Source organism: Pteropus medius, unplaced genomic scaffold, assembly GCF_902729225.1.
Source record: "Pteropus medius unplaced genomic scaffold, Ma_sr-lr_union100, whole genome shotgun sequence".
NCBI lineage: Eukaryota > Metazoa > Chordata > Mammalia > Chiroptera > Pteropodidae > Pteropus > Pteropus medius.
This window is the reverse complement of record NW_024350924.1, coordinates 3,266,979-3,288,488: the sequence shown is the minus strand read 5'-3', so window position 1 is coordinate 3,288,488 and position 21,510 is coordinate 3,266,979. Positions and strand designations below refer to the sequence as shown.

The 21,510-nt window shown below is 51.9% G+C and overlaps 1 protein-coding gene and 1 long non-coding RNA gene across 2 annotated transcripts; one reads left to right on the top strand and one right to left on the bottom strand.

The window, feature by feature from the left end:
* Positions 1-209: 209 nt before the first annotated feature.
* On the bottom strand, positions 210-5,131 carry PROK1 (prokineticin 1). The gene is made up of 3 exons (XM_039841151.1): positions 4,901-5,131; positions 2,270-2,395; positions 210-1,521 (listed from the first exon to the last, which is right to left on the bottom strand). The coding sequence occupies exons 1-3, from the start codon at positions 4,994-4,996 to the stop codon at positions 1,402-1,404; spliced, it is 342 nt and encodes a 113-aa protein (XP_039697085.1). The 5' UTR covers positions 4,997-5,131; the 3' UTR covers positions 210-1,401.
* An 8,364-nt stretch (positions 5,132-13,495) lies between these two features.
* LOC120585008 (uncharacterized) lies at positions 13,496-21,301 on the top strand. The gene is made up of 3 exons (XR_005648189.1): positions 13,496-13,947; positions 21,046-21,152; positions 21,248-21,301. It is a non-coding gene; the product is annotated as an uncharacterized LOC120585008 (long non-coding RNA).
* Positions 21,302-21,510: the final 209 nt, after the last annotated feature.

Below are 21,510 nucleotides of genomic sequence, written 5' to 3'. Positions count from 1 at the left end.
CATGGCCCGCTTCCTGCCTCCACCCATCAACCTGTCCGAGCCGCACCCTTCCAGCCCAGAGCCCACTCAGCGGCCTTGCGCCCTTTATTCAAAGAGACCCCGAATCCACTTTCTCCAAAAACTTGCCCTAGCTGGGAGGAAGAACGCCAGTCCCCGCTCCAGCCGGAGCCCAGCCGGCACTGCCCCACGTCCCCACACGGCCACTCGCCCCTGTTCATGCTTTTATTCTGCAGCCGGCAGTCCAGTGTGCACCACGCTGTCCTGGGGAAACCTCGGGCAGGGCTGGGGTGTGAGGTGTTTAGTGGAACAAGTGCTTTAGATGAGAATGGAGGCCAGGAACGCAGCTCCCAGGCCGACTGCTATGACCTTCAGAAGCCCTTGCTTTCCAGAGATGCCTTATCCAGGTGGGAGCCTGTGCAGCCTGGCTGTGGTCCCTGGTGGTAGCTGCCTCCCTGTGTCTGAAGTCAATGCCCCTGCCAGCTGCTTCCCCTCCCTCCTAACCCCCTCCCGCATCTGGGCAGAGGCCTGTCCACCTCATGGTCACAGACCTGCTCTCAGGGGCTGATCCTTGGAAAGGAGCTGTTTAAAGTAACTCCCTAATTGCCTCCTAAAATGTGAACAGCCAAATAAATCAAATCCCGCCATTTGCTTTTATGGGGAGGCAGCGGGAACTGGAGGCATCCCTGGTTAACCGATAAAGTGTGAGAGGACAGGCCTTGGAGGCCTGGTGCGCAGGCCACTGTCTGAAGGTCGACTGGCCTCCTTGGCCCCTCACACCTATCCTGAGATCACTGCCCACTACCCTCTGGGAAGAGCTGACTCCAGGCCTGTGGCCTAAAAATAAGGAGCTGGTCAGTCAAAGGAAATTGAGCAGATCCCAGGCTGATCCTCACAGGCTTCTCAAAAGGGCCTGAGGCTCAGGCCATGACTTGTGACTCCAAGGAGTACACCCAAAGGTCCGTGCTCCTGGCGACAGATCCGGGCAGAAGAGCACATGCAGGGTGGGTGAGAGGCAGGGCCCTGAGGAGAGACAGGTCACCTCTGAGGAGAGGAAGGGCACGTGAGGTGGGGAGAAGGGAAAGGAACACCCTGTTACTTACAACCCCTCGGCAGCCCGAGCGGGAAAGAGAACCAGGCAGGCAAACTAGCTCCAGGCTGCCACCACAGCGGGGACCCCTGGGGCCAGTCTGGTGGACCTCGCCACCCGGTGGTGTGTGTCAGCACGGGTGCACGCGAGTGTTCTGTGGAGGAGGGATCGGAGTAGGAGGTGTCGGGAGGGGGACAGGGGCAGCTGGGGGTGTGGGTAGCTGGGCCACACGGCAGAAATAAAACACAAGTTCATAAGAGACCAAGCTGTGTTCGGGAAGAGGCCTGGCAGGTGTCCTGAGACCAGACGAGCTTCTAAAAGTGGATGCTCTTCAAGTCCGCGGAGCAGCGGTACCTTCCATCCGGGCGCCTGGCGCACAGCAGGCTGGGCAGGCAGGGACAGCTGTGGTGCTGGCGTTTTCTGAAGAAAGGGATCTGGGGAGAGAGGAGGAGAAGGGTAACACCTTTGCCGAGGAGCCTCTGGTCCTCCCAGCCCTGGCCAGTGTCCCACAGCCCGCACCCCAGCACCATAACGGCTATTACAGAGGAGGAAACTGAGGCCCAGCGTGGCTAAGCGACATGCCGAGAGCACACAGCGAATCTGTGGAGGAGCCAGGATTTGAATGCGGGCGATCCGGCTCTCGAGACGATGCGATCAGCCACAACACCGTGCTGTCCGCCACCAGCCTTAAAACCCCGCAGGCCCCAAAACTGCCTGCCCCTTGCTGACCCAGCACACGCGCACACACGCACGCACGCATCCACTATCACTACGCATCATCGCCAAGACACGCCACATCACAAGACACACGCGACACACACACGCACGCACACACATTCCTTGACTGAATATCACTAGTAACTAATCCCTTATGCGCTCAGTACCATGCGGGGGGCCAGGGGAGCAGCTGGACAGGACAGATGCTCTGCCCCATGACTCACACCAGGGGAGTCTGAACCACTGGGGTTACCTCACAGGAGCTTGAATAGGGGCATTTAGGAGCATAGGTAGTGTCAGGCTGCCTGGGTTGCCCAGTGGTGTGATGATTGGCAAGTTATTTAGCGTCTCTGGGCCTCAGCGTTATCATCTGTATAATGGGTTCATAATAACGCTTTGGAAAAAAAAAAAAAAAAAAACCAGTACTTCCAGTCCCGGCCCCGTCTAGTTGTCTGTGTGCAGTACCTTGTGGCTGCCAGGGTGACACTCCTGTCCTGCCCGCCCCAGTGGGGTGCACATCCGCACACCGCGCAGCCACAGGCTGACGGCACAGCAGGTGCCTGTCCCACACTGGACATCCTGCTCACAGGCCTGCGGGGGACATGAAGGGGCCATTAGTGCCACCCAAGAGAAACCAGAACTGAAAAGTAATCCAAAAACCCCTAGGTGGGGGCTGAGAGCAGCACCCCCCACCTCCAGCCTCACAGGATACCTTGGGCCTTGCGTTATTGGCCCTGTTCCCCTCATGGTGGAGACTCACGGCTCAGGGGGCATCAGAGGACACTCCAGCCTCCTCCGAGCTCCTTGAGGCCCCTCGGTCGGTCGGTTGGAAGGCTGCCTTCCTCTCTTGACAAGTCTGGACATCAGGAGACAGCTTTTCTGGCGCCAGTAGATGCTCAGTGGATGCTGTGGGGGAGGGCCCCCGACGGCCTGAGTCCCCAGGTGGCCAGTGCCGAGTTTCCTTGGACCAGGATTCTCCCCACGGCCCCAGCAGCACCAGGCGTTGGTGACTCCCCTCCCCACGTGGCCCCACACACACCCTCGCCGGAAGCCCAGCCTCATCTGAGGTGCCGGCGCCCAGCAAACAGGTGTGTCCCCTCTCTACAGCTTCCCTGGGTACCTGCCTGATCCCCAGATAGGGACGGACCCCTCTGAGTTGGGCTCCCAAAAAGGGCTGATGGCCCTGCCTGGTTTCTGGAAGGGGCCATTCGTAAAGAAGGCCACACAAGCCCACTTCAGACAAAATCCCAAATAGGGTAAACAGACCTCTCTGAACTGCTCCAGACTCAGCTGGGGCCCGGATGGAAAAGCTCCCCACCGGTCCACTTCCAGAGAAGCTTTTCAGCTTTCCAGAGCCGAAGTTCAGGGCTGGGTTTTAGTCATGGGCCATGGAGCCCCCTCTGCTATCTGCCTGGGGGGTGGAGGGAACTGGAAGCTTCCAACTGGCTTGGCCCCAGGAGGAAAGTGGAGAATGCAGGGCTGTTGTCACGCAGAGAAGCCGCAGGTGGCAGTCACCTGGCCATGCTGGTCTCTGGCCCATGGAGGGCACACCTCACACACCAGCCTGAAAGCCCAGGGTCAGGGCCAAGTGGACCCCTCTGAGTCTCCTCCCACAAAGGCCAGGCATCACTGTCCCACTCTGGAAGGGGGCCCACCCAGGCCTGAATTTGGGACGGTGACAGTCCAGGGAGCTGGGAGTGTGGAGATGGTGGGACCAGGCCTCTTCCTGGACTCAGAGGCGGCAGCAGATGGAGACTGGAGCGGGGCCCGGAGGCTCCCACTTGCCCTCGGCACCGAGTTCTAACCACCGGTCAGCGGTCAGCGTGTCATGTGGGTCAGGCATTTCCTCCTCCCACCCTCGCTTTCTCCCTCTGTGCTTTTCAAAGAGTCAGCGGGAAGGGTTTACGAGGAAGGCGTTTGCCCACCTCCTTCAGACCTGCCACCTAGTCCGATGTCTGAGCTCACATGGCGAGGTGACCCGGGCATCGTGGTCGCCCCCCAGCCCCCAAGCCTCCCGGTGGGGCCACCTCGCTGCTCTCTTCTGTCCCACCCTCCCGGATCTTCAAGCCACAGAGTAAGAGGACAGCCCTCGGGGTTTATCTTCATTGGGTATAATTCTGCCCAAACAATTTTATTTATGCTCTGGTTCTCAAAAGCATTGACGTGCCTTTAACATTTCTTCTTTGAAACTCAGTCTCTGTCCTTTAAAAGGGAGAAGAAAGGCGTTTTCCTTTCTGTGAACATTACAACTAATCTGATTCCAGGAATCGTTCGGCATTTCTCTACGTTTTCATGCTCTAGTGGAAAAGTTGGAGGAGGTCGAAGTGAAGATCCCTCTCTCCCACCCACCTCTTTTCTTCCCCCTAGGGTCTTTCATCTAGAAAGCTCTCAGGTAAACTATTACTCTCTGTTGTAATGAAGAATGGTTTGAGGGTGGCTCCAGAGAAAGCCAGACCGAGAGAGAGCCATAACCTGAGCATCGGGGACACCGAAGTGTGCAGAGCTCGTGTGTTAGAACCTCTGCTGTGAGTCTGGACCTCTGCTTTTGGGTGCACTCAGCCAAATGGTCGTGTCGCCCGTATTCCTATCAGAACTGGGCACGGAGTGAAAACACATAAACGGTAAGGGAAACAAAGAGCTTCAGGACAGCCTTTCTTCAGAGCACAGAAAGCAGAGCTTAAGCAAATCCAACAGACACTAATAAGATCTTTCATTAAGCCGAAGAGCTGTAAATTAAACTTGATGCATGGACCAGACTATAGATGAAAACCCAAATTTATACAAAAGATAAATTAGAAGATGCTAATCCATCTTATAATGGGATTCTTTATTACACAATAGGAATCTTCATTTCACAAAAGGTCTAAACTTCACATTTTTCAATGCCCTTCGAATGCATCAAAAGCAAGATGTGATTTATACAGGGCTTCTCACTTCCCATTGAGTGGAGTGAGGTCTCTTGTGAAATCTTGTGAAATGCCTCTGAAGTGCTGTCTGATGGCTGACTCCCCCTTCCCTTCAGTCCCTGGCTCCCTCCCATGCAGACCCTGACATCCTCCCAAAACCCAGGGCGTGGGGACCTGTTAGACAACTCACCCCCGTGATCACCGCACCATCGGACACGGTCACCAGGAGGAGGACGATTGAGACTTGCATGGCCCCCCTCATGGTCACTTGAAAGCCAAACTCCATCCACTCCGCTGCCTCTCGCCTTGTCCTGCAGCCTCGTGCCTGCCAGCTAGGAAGGCCAGGCTCTCCGGCCCCTCCCTCTCCCCGGGTTTATACGTCCGATCCAGGCCGCCTGTGGACGCGTGTCTCCTCTCTTCCCTTCCCCGTCACCAGTGTTAGTCAGATGATCTCAGACACGAAGATGAGACCTGAATCCCTAATGACATCAAATCACCACCAAAACCAATAAAACCAAACTCGTGGTGGTGGGGAGGGTGGGGGGGGCTTTGACAGTAGCTCTAACTCTCCCAAGGACACGCTGATCCTGGCGATTACATACATCGCATCCACCCTTCCCTCCTCTCTGCCTCTGGGGCATCCTCAGTCTGCTTGGGGCAGGGGAAGGACTTTGGTAATGAATTAAGGGATTTACAACGTAGCTGGTTATCCTCCCCCCACGCCCACCCCAACCCCCCCGCACTAAACCACATAATGTGCAGGACCATCGTTCCCAAGCCAACAGGAATGACCTGGGCAGTTACAGTCGGCTCAGCATGGAGTGGGCAGCTGAGAGGACATGGCGGGTAGGGCCGTGTCCCTGGTGCTCTGGAAGGTTGAAGTGTCGACGGGAGACATGAGGCAGAAAACAAGGCCAGGCTTGCCAGGCGGGTGCTCCTGAGACGCACACATAAGGACTTGCTCTCCAGCAGGCTCAGGACAAAGACCAAGCACCGCTTGGTACAGGAACCGAAGGGCAGGAGACGAGCCCGCCACAGGCCCCTGCAGAGAAGCGTGCTTGGGCTGGGGTGCGGCCAAAAAGTCCCAGGAGCCATGCTGCCGCCTTCCTGTTTCAGGGGCGAACACGAGAATGGGCAAACAAACACCACGGGCTCAGATGCCAGTCTGGTGGGAGGTTGACGCTGGACGTGGGCCCTCCTGCTGGGAGGGGAGACCCTGGTCCCCACCCTCCCAGGACCCTGGGTCAGAGCTGACTTCTCTCCACAGCAACAAAGGCCATGCTACTAGGTGCTGCACACACAGATAAATACATAAACATTTCTACAGTCAAAGCTTCGGGAAACACTTATTACTCAAGTTCAGCCAGCTTTTTCACTGCAGGACTTTTCAGGGCCTTTCATATACTAATAAGCATTTGAAACACCAAGTAGGGAAACACGTTTGTAGTATCTCCCAAACAGGGTCATCTACGAAATGCTTTTTTCTTGGCGTCTCTCAGGGGAAGAGGGTTCCCACAGAGAAACGTCGATTCAAGAGTGCAGAGAGAGCCGGCTAGAGCTAGGCCCCAGATGCAGACACTTTGACTTATGACCCCAGGTGGCATTCGTTTCATGACCCTGAGGACAGTGTTGATCTCTCTCAGCCTCAGATTCCTCATCTATAGCATGGAGGAAATAGCAGCCCCTGTACCGTCAGGTTTTGTGAATATTCTCCCGTTTATTTATTTCCTCGCTGACTATATATTTATTTATGACTGCTATATCAGAGGCACCATTCTTGGTCCTAGAAATCGAGCAGTGAACAAAACAAAGCCCCTGCCTTCATGTAACTTTGATTACATGAAGGGACGGAGACAGGCAATAGATAAACAAATTGATTCGTGATAAAATGGCTAGGCACGCCGAGTGCTATTAAAAAAGAAGGCAGCGAAGACTGACAACAGAGTGTGACAGGCTAGTTATTTTAGATGGAGTGAGGGTCTCTCTGAAAAGACACTGGTAAAGGCCTAAAAAAGTGGAGGAGGGAGCTGGGCAGAGCCGGGGGAAGAACCCTGCGGAGGTGCAAAGGCCCTGGGGAGGTGCAGTTCCAGGAGCTGCAGGGAGTCTGGAGGGCAGGCGGTGGGGAGAGGGGGGAGGGGATGTGGTGAGGGCGGGAGCCGGGGGCCATGCCCTGCCAGCCTTATGGGACGTGGTGGGGACCTGACTGCACTGATGGGAAGCCTTGGAGGGTTCGGGGCAGGACAGGGGCAGGATATGATTTACACTTTGAAAACATCTCTCTGGCCACATGGGGAGAAAAGTGAGATGATGCATGTGAAGTGCTTGGTACAGCGGCTGGCGCATAGCAGCATTTGCTAACTATTGGCATTTTTTATCAAAAACAAAAAAAAACAAAAAGAAAGCTGAGCCTGTCTGCCTTAATATAAAATTCTCCTGCAAAGCGAGAATCAAAATAATAAGTCTGTACAGCCCACCTGAACACTGTGGCAGAGCCAGGCACACAACGGGGGAACCAAAGGACCACTCCCACCTGTCAGGAACTTAGGTGACCGAGGGAGGGTGCTCAGAGGAGCTCACAGAAGCAGCCCTGTGGGTGCCCTGCACAGACAGCCCCACCTCACCTAGGGCGCCTTCCAAGAGGCAATGGTAGCTGATGGCCGATTGTCCAGCCAGCACCCCCGCTCCCCTCCACCTCCCGTTCTCACCCCTCCCTTGTCAGCATCTCCCCACAACACGCAACACACGAAACGAATTCTCTCACACCACGGCGTGAATCATGGGTACAAGAAATACTGTTTGAAACAGAACCAATAACACTGATTGAAAGCGTTTTCTTAAACACCGGTGTTTGAGGACATCCCAGTTTAATTAGAAGAAGGTGAGGGATAGATGGTGGCTTGGTGACAATCCTGGAAGAGATTTTGGAGAGATTTAGGGCTTCTTTACCCGATAACTCAATTAAGGGGGCATTCGCCAAGTGTCTTCCACACGTCAGGCCCGGAGCTCACGGCTGGTGGGTCCTAAGCCTCCCTAGCACTCAGAGCCCTCCTGTTCCTGCGTGCGGGCGGGTTTCAGTGCCATTCTTGACACAACTGGGCCAAAGCAGAGTTACTCGTTGGCTGACAGATGTGCAGAAATGGAAAGTGGGGTTGAGAGGAAGGCCCTGGACTAAGCAGGCACCAGAGACAAAGAAAGGAGGTCAGCGGTGAAGCGAGCAGTGAAAAGTGGGGAAAAAATGGTGACGAGTGCTAAGGACAAACCGGCTTCCCCGGAGGGGGAACAAGGCGAAGGGCCTGACCCTGCTCCTCGCGTTAGCTTATGCCGACGCCACCCTTTTCCAAGAGTGTGTGTGTGCGTGCACACCCGTGTGCATGCATGTGCGTGCCCTGCATGTGTGTGCGCGCTGCAAAGCGCCGCGGTGTGCATGGCTGTGTGTGTCCCATGCAGTATATGCGTGGTGGCAAAGCGGTGTGCATGACAGGCGTGTCCCGCACGCGGTGTGCATGTATGCTGTGGATGGTGGTATAGGTGGGTGCTGTAAGGTCCTGTGCATGTGCATGTGCATGATGTGTGCGTGCATGCGTGTGTGCGTGTGTCAAGAGCAAGGGCCACCCTCATAGACACAGGGCAAACCCTGGGATGGAGGCCCAGGTCTGGGTCGGCCCTGACCGTGTGTAGTCCCTCAAGATCATTCACCCTCATCTTTGGAATAAGTTAGACTCCGAGAGGGTCTGACTCCCATTCCAGCTCCATTATGAGGCCGCTGTTCTGTGAACTAGAAAAAGGGGGTGCCTGTTCAGGGTCCTCCCTGCTCCTTCCTGCCCGAGTGTGACAAAACGTAACCACTTTATTAGTGCTTCCTTCTAAGGATAAAACAGGAGTTGACTCTGACTCATTTAAGGAAGATCTGAAGCAAGAAAGAAACGATCAGACAATGGAAACTCGAGCATCCAGACCAGGGGTCCCTAACCTGGGGTCACAGCCCCCAAGGAGTCACGCACAGAACTCAGAAGATCTGTGAACTTAGGTAGAAAAAACGATTGCATCTTCATTCTCATTAACTTTTAACTGAATTTTAAGATGTTCTTCTAACTGTAGGCCACAAACACAGAAGTATTAATAGTACCTGTGTCTTTGTCACCAGGAGAAATTGCAAATGTTTTACTATCATACCACTGTTACTGCAAATAGTTCAAAGCATTTCTGCTCGTCATTATGATGAAATCATGGTCACCATCAGGCCTACAGCTAGACTGAGTTACTTGATGTATTAATAAAAAAGCATGTATGTTACTATGTCACAAATTTGTTTTTAATATAAATTTTGATGACTATATTTCAACATCATTTATCTCCTTTGTAATCAGCCATATTTTATTTTATGCATTTAAAAACATTACTCTGACCAGGAGTTGTGGGCTGCAAAGGGGTGCCTGGTACAAAAACAGCTAAAAACTCCTGAAGCAGAGTGAGGAGTCTTAGAGAAAAGTCTCGGTTTAGTGAGGGGTAGGGTCGTAAGTTCGGGCTACCTGAAAGAGAGCACCTTAAACTGGACACATTTAAGAAAAAAAAAAAAAAACAGTCAGAAAGAAGAAGACAGCAAAGCAGGAAGGGGCAGAGAAGGAGGAAGAGGAAGGGGAGCAGCCAACTAGAACAGGAAGAGAGTGGAGTCTCTGGGGCAGACGGACAACAGGACTAGGAGAGCAGGGCCACACCCCACTGAGGGTCACGGGAAGAGCTGGCTCCTCATCCCGACCCAGGCAGGCTCCATCCTGGGTCTCCGAGTCTGCCTAACCCACACACAGCACACGCCCCCTCTGCCACGTCTTCAGACCCTTGGGATTTTAAAAAAAACAAAGACCACAGGTTCCCATCAGTCTTTAAAACTCGAGTCTCCACTCAAGTTACTTCGATCCCTACCGTCTAACTGGGTTTCCAAGGATCGCAAAACCTCTTGACTCTGCGAGTAAGTTGAAGAGGTCATTAAAGACAAGGCACCTTGCAATAGCATCAGAGAGGATCAGGTACCTGAAAATAAACACCCCAACAGCCTGGACCGGGTAACCCGCAGTTATCCCGACACCACACCAGGGAGTCTACCTTCTCTGAGTCGCCCTTGTCCTTCTAAATACCGACTACCAACTGTCATTGTCAGTCCCCGTCTCACACTTTGGCAGATTTTGGCCCAGGTGACTACTCTTCCTTTACATTCTTCTCTCTCGCTTCGCATGCCATCATCTTCTCTAAGTCCTTTCCCTTTGTCCGTCTCCTCCTGAGTTTCCTCTGCGCCTCCCCATCCCCTAAACGGGACTGTCGCCCAGGGTTACACACTCGATACTCTCCCGTCTCTCCACACGCACCCGAAGGAACTTCGCGGCCACCTAAACGCTTAATGATCCCAGATCTGTGTCCCGACCCCAGGCTCCTGGCCCCCTATAGCCAACAGCCCCTTAGATGTCGCACACTGATACCCCACTGGCAGCTCACATCCTCACGCTCCTCTCCTGCAGCTTGCCTTTTTACACCCTCATCCCTAAATCCCCTCAGGGTTCTTATTTGCGAATAACACAACCCAGTCTGTGCAGCCCAAGCAAAAAGGGAGTTGAAGAAAGACTATTAAGTAGCTCACTGAATGGTTGGAGTCTTGAGAAACAGGATGTTGCTGAGAACAACACCCAGAGCCACACCACGAATTGCCTAAGGAGGGAAGTTCCTCCCAAGTCTGATCTGCTGCCCGCGTCCGGCCCCACGTGGAGCCTCTTTCTCCGCGTTGTTTCATTGCTGCTGAAGGCTCACGTGGGCCGAGCCCGCATGTCACACCCGCGCCCTTCTGCAAGGGACCAAGAAGTAACCGACTCACGCTGCGTCCAGGGAAGGCGCTCAGAGCCGTTGCACGGCCGCGAAGCATGGTCGCCCGTCCTTCCTCCGGCGTCTCTGGCACCCAGCTCGGTGAGCGGCGCCACGGCACGCTCGGTAGCCCGGCCTGGGAGTCTCCTCCATTCCTGAATCTCCCTGCTTCCATCAGTCATTTCATCCTGTCACGTGGACGCCCCTCCCCCCGGAACTCAGACCCACCCTCCTTCCTGTCTTCACCACCTCTGTCTATGAACTGACATCTTCCTGCCTGGAGGATTGACAGGATAATTTCCTGTGCCATCTGCCCCACCAACTCTCAGGTCCAAAAGTCCTGAGTGCTCATCGGTTGACCACCTTCCTCCACAGACAGCCCACGAGTCGTCCTCTTGCCACCACCTTGTCACCCATCAGCTTCCAGACCCTCAAGCTCTAGGTGGCAGAGTCACAGAACCCACACTGTCCCCCTGCCTTACCGCAGGCCCGTTTTCAACCAGAGACTGGGCAAGCTGTTGTAGGCACGTCTAAATGGCAACCAAGCATGTGAGGGAGAGGTGGAGGGGCTTCTTAGCCTGAAAAAGCAGACGTGGTGGCAACCTGCCGCTGTAAGGACCCACCGTTGATCCGTCTACGTGCCTTATCTGATTTAATTCTTACAGCAGTCCCGAGGAAATAGCATTCCTCCATTTCTCAGCTGAGGTCAAACAGATGGTCAGTGACAGGGCTAGAACCTGACCCCAAACCTGACTTTAAATGCCTGCTCCTAACCACATCCATTAGATGTGGAAATTACAGAGAAAAAGATTTTAGCCCGAGACAAGAAGGACTATGCCAGTAGAGAAGGGAATGGGCCGCCATAGAGGCAGGGAGCTTCTCATTGCTATGTGTGTTCGAAGAGGCCCTATGGCTTACCGATCTGGCAGGGAGCCCATCGAGGTGATTCCTGCCTTTGGTAGCTTTTAAGATCTTAAGAGACTGAATATACAAATGGACAACGGCCAGACCAGACATAAAAATAGAACTCTGGCCCATAACCAGCCCAGGAAGCCAGCCTGCCAGAAGTCAGACTTATAGGAAGTCAGACCATCCTCTCTAGCCGAACAATAACACCTATAAACAATCAGCCCCCATGGCCGGGACTTGGTTAGTAACTTCCCTCATTGTGCCCTGCTCCCAACCTGGGACCAACTAGAGGAAGCCAAACATGCTCCTCTAACGAATCACACAGATGCCCCCTTCTAGTTAGGCTGCCCACAGCCTCTCCAGGCCCACAGCCTCCGGTCAGGGCCCCCTGAAGACTTCCTGTCTCCCACTGTAGAGCTTGCTCACTCCTCTGCCCTCCCGTGAGTCACTACCAAGATGCAGGTGATGACGGCTGACTCCCTTGCTGTAGCAAACTCGGAATAAATAGCCTCTGCTTTTCTCATTTGGTCTTTATTTCCATAATCATTTCAAATACTAGGAGTCAAGTGAATGATGTGTGTGTGTGTGTGTGAGAGAGAGAGAGAGAGAGAGAGAGAGAGGAGAGAGAGGAGAGAGAGAGAGAGAGAGAGAGAAAGAGAGAGAATATATGTCTGTGCTTTTAAGCCTGTGTCGGATCTTGTATATCCACATGCATATGTATAAACCTCCTGTGTTATTCTTGCTCGTGGAGCTCTTGGCTCCTGGGCCCAGTTCACTGACTTTCCGGACCTAGGATAAGTCCTTTGTAGCAGGCGCCACTGGGGCCATCACGTGCCCTGGGCCCATCTCTAATTTCAGGGGTAGCTGTGGTACAAAGTTCCATGTAAGCTCAGATTTACCTGTGCTGATGGAGTCTAGTTGCAGAAGGCCGTTTTTTCCCCCACTTGAGGTCCCAAGGCCTTCTCTGCACTGCAGGAACTCGGCCTGCAAGCACAGGGAGTTAATCGCCACTCCTATCCCAGGGCCGATCAACCAAGGGCATGGGAGGCCCTGGAAGAATCCAGCCCCCAAAGAGAGAACACATTCTTTACTGGCATTCCCTCCTTCCCCGCCTCCCTCTCCCCACTCCTCCCTCCTGTTTGATGGATTCACCTCCCAGAGAAACCACCAGCAACCACGTCTTTGCCTCAGGCTCTGCTCTCTGGAGAACCAAGCCAAGATGTCACTCAGCATCTTGAGACTTTGCCTTCCTCCTCTACAATAAGGGGTTTTCTGAGGCTGCCTCAGGGACTGTGTTGGGAGGAAGGGGAACCTCCCATGGCTAGGGAAGCCCACCAAAGGGCTCCCCATCCTGTCTCATAGAGCAGCTCCACCTTCAGCTCATGCTTTGACTTGTTGGAGGACCACTGAGTGAATGGTCTTGAATGTTCTGTCCAACACATGGAGACAGTTCCAGAAAGGAGAGCCCAGTCCCCCAGGCTCTCCTGCTGAGGTGGAGCCCCTCACTGGAGGCGGTATTACTGGGGTCTTCTCTCCAAGGACACACTCAGAGCCCTCTGCCTTTCTAGTCATGAAGTCACAGCAAAAAGAAGCATGGGGTTACTACGTGCCCTTGGTTGGATATTTCTAATACATTTCTGAACATTCCTGTCTGGGATGGATTTCTTCTTCCCATAAGAGGATCCCTCAGGCACCAGAAATCTCTCTCATTCATTAACTTAGTGGTTCTCCTCTAGGGAGGCCAGCGATGTCTTTGATGTGACAGGGGCCATAAACAACCCTGGTGCTGCCTTGCTAATGGCCGAAGGGGAGACAGTCAGCCTCCTTGAGCTCTAATTGCCCCCAGCTGAGCAGGAAGGTGCCCCAGAACTGGAGGGCAAAGAGGCCCACTCGAGTTAGGATAATGCACAGAAGGTTTTCTCGCGAATGTTTGGGCATGGTGTAGGGCAAACACAAGGGCTAAGGCAGGACCCCGGGGCTCGCAACGACAGAGTGGGGCGCCCTGCGGGCCGGAAGGCAAAGGGGAGGACAGTTACCTGGACCAAAAGAAGAGAATTTTGTAGGGAAGGTTTCTTGAGAGGATCTGTGACCTTTTGGCCAAGGGACAGCCAAGCCAGGTGACCTCACTGGGAACATTCCAGAGGAATAAATGCCTAGTTTCACTTTCCTCCTTTCCTCCAGTCTTCTGAAAGCTCCCTACTAGCCAAGCCCATCTGAAGTCCAGCCAGCACAGGAGCCCACTGATGCCAATCCCAGAGGTCAGTCTCCAGGACACAGAGTGGGGCGGAGAAGAAGGGGCGTGGACTTGAGGAGCAAATGGATGCCCCGAGCAAAGAACAGATTTGGAGAAGTACAGCAGAGTGCCAGAGCAGCTCCTTCTCTGCTGCTTCTTGCTGTGTGGCCTTGGGCAAGTTACTTAACCTCTCTGACCCTCAGAGAGAGGCTGGAGCTGAGTACTCAGGAGTCGACATCAGTGGAAAGGTAGATACTTTGGTGTGGCTGCCATTTCCTAGAGCCTGTGTGGCAGGGGCTGAGGGACTGGGGGGCCTGGGGAAGGCTGAGGGAGGGGCCCGGGAGGGAGGCTGGGAGGGAGCACCAGAGAGTCTGCAGCACCCTCCTCTGGGCTCCTCTGGCACTTTTTCTTCAACTTCTCTCACGAGGTTTTGTCGTCACTGTTTCTACATGCCCCCATGAAAATATGAGCGCCTTCTTCCCCTAGCCACCTAGGCTGACAGTGCTCAGTCCTTGTTGACTGAATCGACAACACTGAGGAGCCTGCTCTCTGGGAGCTGGGGGGCTGGTTAGCGGCTCCTGCAGAGCATAGAAGGCAGCCAGGGCTAGAGACAGGACCTCAGGCTGAGGGGCGGCCGCAAGACCAGTCCACTTGATAGACTCTTATCAGGGATTACCATGTGAAGGCACGGTGCTCAAGACCAGAGTCTCAGTCCCTGGGCTTGAGAGACAGCCACCTGGACAAGTGTGACAGTTCTCCCACAATAGAGCTGTCCGCATGGCCTCTCTGAGCATAGACTGTCCTTGGTGGGTGGAGGGTTAGGCAGGTTGGGAGGTGGGGGCAGTTGAAAAGCATCCTGGGAATGAGCACACCCTGATTTGAGTGGGGAGGGGATGTGGGCTGGATGAATCCAGTTCAGTGTTTAAAGCAAAAATTTAATGCAATCAGGAGTGAATGACCAGATTGTGTCTGCAAGCAGGTGGGAGCTGGTGGAGGCCCTGAGTGCCCAAACTTGTACTTTTAATCAAGTCCAAGGTGATGGGGGCCCCCGAGGGGTTTCGAGCAGGAGAACAGCATAGTGGGCTGTGCTTTGGAGTGGACTACTGCCAGGGACGTTTAGTATGCAGCGTCTGGATGGTCATTATAATAATAACGACTGTGATAAGGCTTCTTCAAGGGCAGCTTTTATACTTGCCGACAGCAGCAAGGTCGTAGCCCACCAAACTGTGGAGCAAAGCCCAGGTCCCCAGTGAGAGCGAATCACTCAGAAGCTAAACCTCAGAAAGCTTGCCCAGCCCCATCCGTCTCTCGGAAGCACAGCCAATTCGTCTTCCCATAGTAGGGGCCTGTCCACCTGGAAAAGCTAATGTGAGTGCAGGCCTGACCCAGCCCTCCCGCACCCTCTGTGCTCTGCTATTACAAACCCAAAAGATTTACTGGGGGACCGTGGTCTGAGTGGCCGCAAGGAAGAAAATGGTTATTTGCCGGTCCCTGTAAAAGAGCAGCAGAGCCACTGAGCTCCATGATCTTTCACATAGGATGAGCTATGGAAACGCTTGGGGGGGAAAAAAACTCAGGATGGTCTGAACAACGGTGTCGATGGAGCATCAGCAGACAGCGGTGGGGGCCGCCTGCCCGCAAGGCCGGTCAGGACTCGGAGCCAGGGGCTCACCAACAGGAAGGGGTATTTTTTCCGCCTGGTGTTGACAGAACAAGGCAATAAATGGAAGCTCCTGTGGGAACACTGACAGCTGAAGCTTCATATTGCATGATAAATCTGCACGGGCCAATTTCCCACTAAAATATGTCAGCCGCATCCTCCTAGAGACCCTCGGGAGCCCCCAGCCCAGCTCAGGAGCTAAATCACCCTCGTCTTCTCGTTAAAGAATCATCTTTCCATTTCTGAAGCTGCAGAGAGTGCTTGGGTGATGATTGTTTTAATAGTATTCTTTAATTCGTGCACTTTTATGCATTTGAAATATTTCATTAAAATAAATAAAAGCAATTAAATTAAAAACAGATAATAATTTTGGTGGCAGATTGGGGACCTTTTCCAGCACAGGGACATTTACACTTCCCTCTTCCCCCCCCCCCACATAGACTTTAATTATTAAACATGCCTTTTCGGGTTTGGAGCAGTACACCTGGATTCTTTAAGGTGGCGGGGGGTGGGGGGGCGGTCTTGGGTAGCAGGGTGGCCGAGTGTCACATGACCCAAGGACATGGGCCAGCTATGTGGCACCAGGGACAGAGCTCTGCCCTTTGCCTGCCCTCAGGAGGAAGGGCCCCCTCGGTCCCCATTTTGAGCTCCCCTCTCAAAGGTGGGGAGAATCCCAGGCTAGATCAGAAACAGGCAAGAGAGGAGGCTGCTTGTGGCGATGGGATCAGAGACACACCTGCTCTTAAATCAGAAAATGGTAGGACCAGAAAAAGACTCTTTGGCTTTCATTGGCACAACTTCCTCCATTGACTTGAGGGGACTTGAGGGCCTCTAAGTATTTTGTCCAGTAGGAACCTGGCATACAGCCCCTGCCTATGATTATAAACTAATTCGAGGAAGCGAAGGGCTTTATTCCACAGGCCAGCGATGACCGGTAGTCACGGCTGCTGAGAGACACGCATCGAGACTGAGCCAGAAGCCATCTCCGGGTTCCCAGGGAGAGGGAGCCAGTGCCGGTCGGTGGTGTCTGCCACGAGTATACGGTGGGAACACGCTGATACTTGGGCCACCTCTTTTCTAACCAGGGCACTCTACTCAGAAAGAACCCATTTATACAGGAAAATATCAATGAGATAAACACCACGGGCTCAAGGTCAAGGGAGTTTGAACTCCCAGTGAGAGGCCCAGTGGCGTTTTTGCCTCTGTTACAGAAATGCATCCTAGCAATGCCTTCAGCCCCTCGCCAGATCACCCGGCCTTCCTTGGAGAGCTACGGATCGTTGACGATATGGGAACAGGGTTATAACTCATCGACGCTCTCCTCATCCCCGGGGCTTTGTGAAATCAACTTTTTTTTTTAATCCTGGCAAAGAGGCCAGGGCCGAGCCCTGGAGACCCTGTCCCCTGGGATGCCAGTGCTTGCTAGGGAGGTCACCCTGCCCTGGCCATCCTGGGCAGAGGCTATGCGACACACACACAGGCCAAGATGATTCCTATCGACTCTCAGGATTTCCCCCAAACAATGAAATACTCTTCATTTTTCCCGTTAATGTTTACCCTCTCACAGTGGGTAAACATTACCCTCTTTTTTCAGCTCTGAGCAAAATAAGACCTAGCACCTTCAGGCCTTAAGGTCTCGAGGTCGGTGTGCCCGCCATGCCCACGCCAACGTCACTTTGAGAACTGCTTCCCAAAGGCCAAGGGCTGACTCCCTATAGGAAGCAGGGAGTGGAGTGGTGGCAAGGGGTCAGCCACCTTGACTGGAAGATGCTTCGTCCCCACACACAACCCTCTGGGTCTAAAGCAACGGAGGTGGCAGAGGGGGCCGCGCGGCACTGCCTTTGGGCGCATCTTCTGGGGAGGGCACGCCACCACAGGTGCGCGGTCTCCCTCTCCTTCTTCCCTGTCCCTGTCTTTGAACAAGATCCCAGGCCCACGCTGAATGCAGTTTGGCATCTTCACAGAAAAGGAGATAAGTGTCACTTGCAAAGCAGTCCCTTGGGTACAAACCAGCTCGATCTGCTGGAAAGGGCTTCGGTGTCCCCTGGGGTGCAGCCCAGAAAGGAGGCACATGACTGGACCCAGAAGAAAGCAAAGTGGGGCAGAACCTGCCCAGGACGAGAGCGTTAAACTAAAGATCGTTTATCGATGTGGGAAAATGTCATCATTATATCGTCAAGTGGGAAATGCTGGGGACGAGAGAGAATGAACACTGCGATTCCACTCCGCACATGTGCGTGGCTGTGCGTGCGCGTGCGCACACACACACACACACACTCAAAGAGGAAAGGATTACAAAGAAAGGAACTAAATGTTGATATTTTATCCTGGCAAGGAGAAATTGCTAATGACCTTGGGTTTCGTTTTATTCGTTTGTTTTGGTGGTTCATTTGTCTTCATATTTTTCTACATTTTCAAAGTGTTCTCTTTGAGCATGTGTTCCTTTTGTAATAGCAAATGAAGGAAATGTTACTTTTAAATCATTATAAAAAGGCAGACAAGGGAAAATTTAAAAAAAGAAAAAGCAAACATGAGTTTGGGGATTATGTCTAACTATGCTCAGATCCTCATTCTGTCTCTCGCTATACTTAATCTTAGCCAAAAGGCCGAGAAGAGATCATTCTGTCTCTTTTCAGCTTGTGTCCTTGGACAAATTATTCATCTTCCCTGGGCCTCTGTTTACTCTCCCTAAGTTACCTAGATAGTGCATGCTTAGACAGAGAAGCCAGGCCTATAGCTTTTACGGTGGTTGGTTAGTGTTTTCAGAACAAGGGGGCTTAGCAGCCAGCAAAAGATGGCTGTGACGTTAGGAAGAGATTTGGGTTTCCTCTGTTGAGACCGAGGATTTGGAGAGGATGCACGTTCTCTCTGAAGCACTGTGTATGTGCTGGCAACTGGGGAGCCAGGTTGGACTGGGAGAGGGCGGATAGATGGATTCGCCTGAGAGTCAGTGAGTCCCACAATCGGGGACACAGAGGGACACTGGGATGGGGCCGAGCATGGCTCTAACGGCCTTTGGGGACATTGCACACCATGGGAAACAGTGGCCACATTCCCAGTGGTCCAGCAGTGCCTGCCAAAAAGAGCAGTCCTGGCTCCGTCCCACAGTGTAAATCTTGCTCCAAAGTGCTTGAGTTAATTTCAGCAAGAGCTCCCCAGATCTCCCAGCTAGACACATCATTTCACCTTCCTAATGGATCACCCAGAGTCCTCCTGTCCTAAGAAAAACAAGAGGAGGAATGGCCAGAAGCTGTCAAGAAATTAATTGAAAACAGTAATAAGAGTCTCATGAATACGTAATAAGACAGTAACTTGCTCCTTTCTCGAAGGCAGACTTGGAGGCTGCGTACCTTCCCCCAGGGCCCCCGGCTTCTGGGAGGGGGCACTTCTGTAACCAGTGAACAACAGCTGTTCCCTCTCCAGCAGAGCTACAAAGCAGCACAACCTCATCCACCTCCCCGCTGGGGAGCCAGGGCCATAGATGTCACGTGGCACCAAGGGTGACTCTTCCAAGAAAAGCAAGGGGAAAAAAATGCCTGTGTGTCGCATGTGCCTGAAAGAGCCTCTTCATTTATTCTTTGTGTGATTATTTATGTGTCTGCATCGACTACTTCGAAAGGAGTCTGAGAAACTCTTTTCTTGTGTGGGTAACTGGACCAACGTGGAATCTGAGCATTTTAGAGCTGGAAGGAAACCCGGAGGTTAGACAGCATCTTCAGTGCCCGCGACTCAGAGGCAAGGCTGCCATTTGAATCACAGGACCAATCACGGCCGCAGACACAATGAAAACAGTGTCTGCTGCTCCCAACTCGCTCTCTGCAGTTCTCGTCAACAAACCAGAACAAAGTGAGGTGGCAAAGACGAGTGGGACAGAGCCCCGTCCCTGAGGGACTAGTGGGGAAGACAAGGACACAAATGATTGCCACGTTAAAAAAACAATGCCAATCATCCAAATCCTGGAAATAAGGCCACGAGAGGGTAGTCCGTCCTTCCAGCATCATTTGGCCGTTGTTTCACAAGCCCACCCAAGGATTATTTAATCACCTAGAGGAACGTATCTCTGTTTGACTGGGCTGTTTACCATTAATCAAGGGCTCAGACTCTGTGAAATTACATATTAACATGTAGATCGTGTCCTGTAAAGATATAACATACCCAAGATTGATTATCGAATTGCCCTATAGGACATTAACCAGTTTTGTTTTATTTTGTAATTGTGGTAAATACACATAAAATTTTACCATCATAACCATGTTTAAGTGTGCAGCGCACTGTCATTAAGTCCATCCACGTAGTTGTGCAACCATCACCACCACCCATCTCCAGAACTCTTTTCATCTCGCAAAACCGAAACTCTGTACCCATTAAAACATAACTCCCCGTTCCGCCTCCCCCCAGCCCCTGGCGACCACCCCCATTCTACTTCCTGTCTCTATGAATCTGACTGCTCTCGGTACCCCGTGTAAGTGGATTCATATAGTATTTGTCTTAGTGACTGGTTTATTTCACGTAGCATAAATGCCCTTAAAGTTCATTTCTGTTGTAACATGTGTCAGAGTTTCTTTCCTTTTGGAGGCTGACTAATGTTCCATTGTATGTATATATCACATTTTGCCTATCCATTCATCTGTTGATGGACACTTGGGTTGCTTCGGCTTTTGGCCATTGTGAACAATATTGTGAGAGCCTGATTTCAGTTCCTTTGGATATATACCCAGAAGTGGAATTGCTGGATTATATAATTCTGTTTAATTTTTTTTTTTTTGCAGAACCACCACACTGTTTTCCACAGTGGCTGCACCATTTTACATTCCCACCAATGATGCGCAAGGGTTCCAATTTCTCCATACCCTGGCCAGCACTCATAATTTTTCATTTGTTTCATCTTCATGGGTTTGAGGTGGTATCTCACTGTGGTTTTGATTCACATTTCCCTATGACTAGTGAAATGAGCATCTTTTCACGTGCTATTGGTCATTCTTATATCTCCTTTGGAGAAATGTCTATTCAAGTTCTTTTTTAAATCAGATTGTTCGTCTGTTTTGGTCGTTGACCTGTAGGAGTTCTTTATATATTCTTAGTACTAACCCCTTCCCAGATACATGATTTGCAACTGTTTTCTCCCATTCTGTGGGTTGTCTTTTCACTCTCTTCATGGTGTCCTGTCATAAACAAAAGTTGTTTAATTTTGATGTAATTCAATTTATCTATTGTGCTTTTGGCATCAGATCCAAGAAATCATTGCCAAATCCTTTCCCTTTGTGTTCTCTTTTAAGAGTTTTATAGTTCTAGCTCTTACATTGAAGTCTTTGATCCACTTTGAGTTAAGTTTTGTGTGTGGTCTAAGGTAAGAATCCAGCTTCATTCTTTTGCGTGTGGATATTCCATTTTCCCAGCACCTTTTGTTTAAAAAGACTGTCTTTTCCTCATTCAATGATCGTGGTACTCTGGTCAAAAATCATGTGGCCATATAAGTGAGGGCGACCAGTTTTGTTTAACCTAGAAATTTTACTCAGACATTTCCATTTTAATGCTTATCAATATCCAGTTCCTCAAAATGCTCCTTGAACCAACTTTTCCATCTTACTGGTTCTCTCATTCACGAGTTACTAAATCTTTGAAACCTGTCTATTGCATAGTTTATGGAAGCTATGTTTCTAACTGTTTGAACATTATGCTTTGACAGTAACGTACAAAGTGCTACAGATGTCAGGGTGAAGATCACTTCGAGTTGGAGAATTCGGAGCCTTTCCACTTTTGAGATCAGCCTCACGATCCATGGGTAGGCTTTTGGTATGTAGAAATGGAGGTTTGGGGACACATTGCAGACTCCAGGAACGGCAAGAAGAGTAATTTCCTTCTTGTTTGCTTCCCTTTATGTGTCTTAGACAGCAAAGTCTATGGGCGACACCAGTTACATGAGAAAGCCCAGGAAAAAAGCTTCTTGCCTCTCATATGTTGTTTCTCTTCACGGCCCTTCGAGATTGGTCTCCACTATACCTCCAGGTCAGTCCAGCACCTCTCAAGCCGCCGCCTCCACCTCAACCCCTTCCCCTACCTGAAGCCTGGACCTTTCCATCAACACTTCAGATTCATCTCTGATTCTGATTCCGTCTTCACCAGGAAATCGCATTTCCTGGCTGTCTCCACA